Source organism: Corvus brachyrhynchos, unplaced genomic scaffold (assembly GCF_000691975.1).
Source record: "Corvus brachyrhynchos isolate BGI_N302 unplaced genomic scaffold, ASM69197v1 scaffold62, whole genome shotgun sequence".
In the NCBI taxonomy this organism is placed as follows: Eukaryota; Metazoa; Chordata; class Aves; order Passeriformes; family Corvidae; genus Corvus; species Corvus brachyrhynchos.
In genome coordinates, this window is record NW_008236629.1 from 3,374,330 (window position 1) to 3,379,603 (window position 5,274).

The 5,274-nt window shown below is 53.6% G+C and overlaps 1 protein-coding gene across 1 annotated transcript in view; it reads left to right on the forward strand.

Moving 5' to 3' along the window:
- The first annotated feature begins 529 nt into the window (after window positions 1-529).
- The window catches only part of IGF2 (insulin like growth factor 2), a 9,679-nt gene continuing 4,934 nt past the window's right edge, over window positions 530-5,274 (forward strand). Inside the window, exon 1 of the mRNA XM_008644270.2 lies at window positions 530-724. Coding sequence (XP_008642492.2) covers window positions 541-724 — 184 coding nt within the window. The 5' untranslated portion in view covers window positions 530-540. The remainder of the gene's footprint in view (window positions 725-5,274) is intronic.

A 5,274-nucleotide genomic window follows, 5' to 3' on the forward strand; every position in this document is an offset into this window, starting at 1 on the left:
TTGTCAGCAAAGACAGCTTGTGCAATTAGCCTCTTGATTGCCTGAGCCTCATCTCTCTCACATGTCCAGGACAAAAGCTGTTCTTCCCAGCTTTTCTCAAAAGCAGCTCTAGGACAGGTTGAAGCTTCACTTGTTTTCACTTTGGATGGACATGTTTTCAGACAGGGCATGAAAACCTGTCATCAGAAGAGGAAAAAAACCCCCTACTGATAATAATTTGAATGAATTCCCTTTTAAAAGGGGGGAAAAAATAGTAAAATCCCACTGTTGAAAGAGCAGGGGAAATAAAAGCCTTTTGGAGGTAGGCTGAAGTGGGATTTTCCAATGGAAAAACTGCTTCAATGCAAACCTTGTCTGCCTGGAGCTGCTGCCCGGCAGGCCGAGCGCAGGGAGCTGGCCTCACCCCAGCGGCTGTCGCAGCGCTGCCTGTCCTTCCTTCCTTCCCTGCAGCAGCAGCATCCCGACATGTCTGGGGCGTGCTGTGGGTGGGGGGGCAGGGCCCAGGGGAGGTGGCAGAGAGGGGTCTGTCCCGCGGTGCTAATGCTGTGCCTCTGTCCCCAGGTGCAGAGGATGTGCGCGGCGAGGCGGATGCTGCTGCTGCTCCTCGCGTTCCTGGCCTACGCGCTGGATTCGGCCGCCGCCTACGGCACGGCGGAGACCCTCTGTGGCGGGGAGCTGGTGGACACGCTGCAGTTCGTCTGTGGGGACAGGGGCTTCTACTTCAGTAAGTGCTGGGCAGCTTCCAGCAGCGGGCAGGATGCTGCCCCCACCCCACGCCTTGCCTCAGCAGAGCCGGGCCGGGAGGGAAAGGAGGGGTTTCCCAGCCTGGTGCTTTTCATGATTTCCTTGTATATGGCAGTAGGGCAGGAGGGGAGCAAGAAAATGGGCATGCTCAGGGTGACATGCATCCACTTGGCACTGGTTTGGGGGACTGTCTGGTACCACGGGGAAGCTGAGTCCCACCTATGATGCTCGGGAAAGTCAAATGTCTCTGGGGAACCGTATGTGACTGGTTCACCAGGGATAAGGGCAACTCATTACAATAATGAGGATGTCTGCAGCCACCGCTCTGCTGAGCTTGGGTCCTGGTTTATTTTGAAACTTTGCTGCCTAAGCATTGCATCCTGACAGCAGGCAGGAAGCTGAGCGCTCTCCCTTCCCAGGCAGGCTTTGCTTGGGTATAGCAGCACTTTCTAAGCTGCTCCCAAAATTTCGTGACCTCCCAGCTATCTACTGGTGAACTTGTTGCTGAAGAGTGATGTCTTACCCTTTTGCAGTGCAGCTAATGCAAAAAAATGCAGCATTGCTTTTGTGTGCAGCGTCCAGATGGCTTCAGACCAGCTGGCTGCAGCGGGCTTTCCACCAGGATGCTTTGGGTGTTTGGACCATTGGCAGTGCAATGGATTAGCTGCTAAACAGGAAGGATGAGGAGTAAACCAGTGACAATGGATGCTCAGTGATCTATGAGCAAAGGTGCCTCGAGTGCGATACCTTGTTTTGGTGTTTGCTCTGCTTGGGAGTGGGAAAACACCGTGTCTTGCTCCCCACTGAGGACTGAACCACAGAGTGACTGACTACAGGAAAGATGCAAAGCCAAATGCAGGGGGGAAGAGGATGGAGATACCAGCTGCACATGGTGCCATGCATTTGGCAGTCTTGCCTCTGCCTTGGGAAAAAGGAACTAAAAAGTCACCTTCAAGTAGACAGGGTGCTGTTTTGGAGTAATGGAGTTGAGACCCAGCCTGCCTCTTGTTCCAGTCTGCCTGTGCAGGGAACAACGGGGTGCTGCAAAGTTAGGAAACTACTTTGGATGTTCTTTTCCAACCTGGATGTCCCTTCCCAACCTAGATGCTTCGCCAGACTTGTCTGGTGCTGCCTGCTGAGGTTGGGCAGAGAGAGGCACAGGGATCCCACACACAGAAAAGCAGGGTTCAGGCTGTGTAGTTTTGGGCCGGTGGTCGGGCTGCAGGTGGCTTTGCAGCTCTCTGTGGGGGTGATCACCCATCCCAACTGAGCAGCAGAATCTTCTCATGGCTCCCTGGGTGTTGTGGGCAGGTGGCACTTTTGGGGTGCTCTGGGTGCACTTCCTTGCTGTGATGGAGCCAAGCAGCGAGGGTTTGCATGTCAGCTGCCCTTCCTCTTTTCATCTCCCCCTTCCCTTACTGGTAAGGAGGCAAGTGCTTCTCCCGCTTTCACAGCTCTTCCTCTCCCTCTATATGTAGAGGAGCATCTGTCTCCCTCCCTGCTTTCTCTTCCCTCCTCCTTCTCTCTGGGGATGAAAGGGAATGGGGCTTTTGTTTTAAGGTCAAACTGACCTCCTTTCACCTCAAATAACCCAGCTGCCCAGGCCAAAATAAAAACACTTTTGAAGGCAGACAAGTCTCTTGGTGCCAAGTGGCCAGTCTGGTGCTTGCAAGGGGGTTCTTGCTTTATTTCTTTTTGTCCTCTCTCATCCCCCTTCCCTGCTTCACCTTTTTGAATATTTCTGGTGAGCCCAGGTACCGGGGAGGAAGCGTAGTCCAATATTTTAACCCTTTCAGCATCTGACCAGCCTGTGCTATGCAGGGCTGAAGACGTTTGGGCAATGCCTCTACTTAATGAAGGTTTTGGACATCCCCATTTCACTTAATTTTTCCCTCTCTACTTCCCTCAGTTGGCCTCATAAGTGATTATTTCTGACCATGTTCATCTTCAATGCTAAACCCACATGGCTACACAGTCGTCACCATGTAGATGCAATAGGGCACAGTTATGTTGTACAGTTGTGGGTTTATGCCTTAAAACCAGGCCTAGGTTTGTCTTGAGCATCTCACAGCATGGGATGTGTGATCTGATGAGCAGCCTGTGCTAAAGCAGCTGTTCACACAGGAAGTAAGTGAATTGGGCAGCCTTGTCCTGTGCGTATCTGAGGGCCCCGCTTGCTGGACGAGGGTTGTTGAAGCGTCTGACTGGTAATATTGGAAAAAACAAAAATTGTATGAATATCTGTTATTTTTTTTCTGAAGCAGTTATTTAAGAACTTGTGATGCTCTGCATTCTTGCAAGACAGCACTTTGCTAGCAAAGATAGCTGTGAAATACAGTGCTCTTTGCATCAGTGCAAGGGGGATGCATGTACAGATGGTGTCCTGGGAGGCATCGCAGGTGCTTGGGGCTGAGAATGTTGAAGCTGCCTCCAAGTGCTGGGGCTGCAGAAGAGCTGCACTAACAGGGACAGGGGCAGGCAGCACTGAGATTACCCAGCCATGCAGCACAGTGGACATGGTGATGCTAGCCCTGTATCATATGCCAGGCATGCCTGGGCAGGCTACAGCTGAACCTGAGCACGCTTTGCTGTGCACCGGTGATGCCTCCTCTCTGTGACTTTTAAGGCTTTTGGCTTGGCCGGCAGCTGCTGTCAAGTGGTGGCTTCCTGCCGTGGCTCTGTGGCAGGGTTGGGACCCCTGCTCCCCAGCACCCACCCAAGGACAGCGGCACAGCCCATGCAGGGATGCTGAGTCCAGCCTGGAAAAGCCCAGCAGGTCTAGAGGAAGCTTCGGCCCTGAAGCTGCTGTCATGCAGCTCTGGCAGGGAGGGAGAAGGGGCTGCAAGGGGAGAGGCGGCCGACTTCTCTGTAAACAACAGCTCCTGTTTCCTCCTTTCCAACAGCTGATAAGAATTTAGCTCTTTGCAGCCGCTTGTGCTGACGGGGCACATTCTTGCGCACCCGCCGCCCCTCCGAATAATACTAGGAAAAAGCAGCGGGGAAAGTGCGGTGCCGGGGTGGGGGAGGGCCAGGCCGGGGGCACTGGGACGGGGCCCGGTGCTGCACAAAGGCCCCCTTGTTGCTCCCAACATTCCTGCGACAGGGGCACGGGGACTGTTTACACCCAAAGTCCCCTTCCACTCGGCTGACCGCCTGATTGACCGGAGGAGAGGGGACCCAGCCAGGGTGGCACCAGCACCATGCACCCCTCCCCGCAGCATCTGTTCGGCCCCAGCGAGAGTGGAGAGCCAGGAGCCGTGGGGTGTTTATGCTAAGGAAGGGACCCTCCTGTCCCCCATGGCTGTGGCAGTGCCACTGCCTCTGACACAGTGGTGTAGCTGAGCTGCAGGTATGTGGCCTCTGGGTTCTCCCAGGACCGGTTTTGGCTTTGTGCCCCTTCTGAGGTGCTCTGTCAGGTTAGCCTGTACCTGGACAGGAGTAACCCCAGGCAGCTGGAGGGCTTCACACTGCTGGACTTTGCATCACTGGACTTTGCATCTCAGGGCTTGTCCCCTCAGCAGCGCTGTAGGAGGTTTTGGTGAAGCTCAGTTTTGGGAAAAAGGGAGCCTAGCCATTCACTGCAGGCCGAGAGGAAGCGCATTTCCTCAGGAGGAAGCGGTCGTGGCTGTGATGGGAAGTAGCTCGCGTGCCCCGGCAATGCCCCAGCCTGCTGCCCACACAGTTCTCCCCTGCGGGCAAGGGACAGAGTGGCAAAACCCTCCCTGGGTTGGGCAATGGCAGCGAAGTGAGATGCCACCCATGGGCAAAAGCCAGGAAATTCAGCTTTTAGTCCCTGTGTAAATCGTGTTACAGAACAAACACACTTCCCAATCCAGGTCAGCAGCAATATTTCTGTTAGCCATCAATGTCCTGTTGTCTCCAGGTACTTTCTGTGACTAAATCCCTGTTTGTTTTGTTTGCTTATTTTTTTTCCTAAAGTAACTCTCCCCCAGAGGATTGTAGTGGCATTTGGCAAGGTCTGTACGGACAATTATGTAATGGGAAATGTGCCCTATCGGAGAGTTGTGGTGGAGCTGGCAGTGGTGCCCGCAAGGGGAATGGCTTGCAGCAGCTTTATGCAGGAGAGAAAGGGCAGCACGTTGGGGCTGGGGGCCACACATGTGCCTGATGGGCAGGCAAGGGCAGCAATCAGGGAGGAAGAGCCCATACTACAGTGGTGGTCCCTGCTGGGAGCTCACCCTGGCAGTGCCACACCTGGGCATTTGCAAACACACACTGACATGATCTTCCCGTGTGTACACATGCCAGAAATTGCCCTTGATGGCACGGCAGTGAATATAGTCCTGCTTTCCTTGTTGTTTTTTTTCCTCCCCTCTTCTTTCCAAACAAACACATAATTGCAAGTGGGAAACTTCTGTTTTTGAGAGGAGATACGTAACCTTTGAAAACCTCAACTTCTCCTCAAACCATGTGTGTCATCACTTGTGCAACCTTCTGTTCAGAGGGAGTGTGAATCTAGCCCTTAGGGGATATGCTAGCAAGAGGGGGGGGCTTGAATTTTTTCTCTTT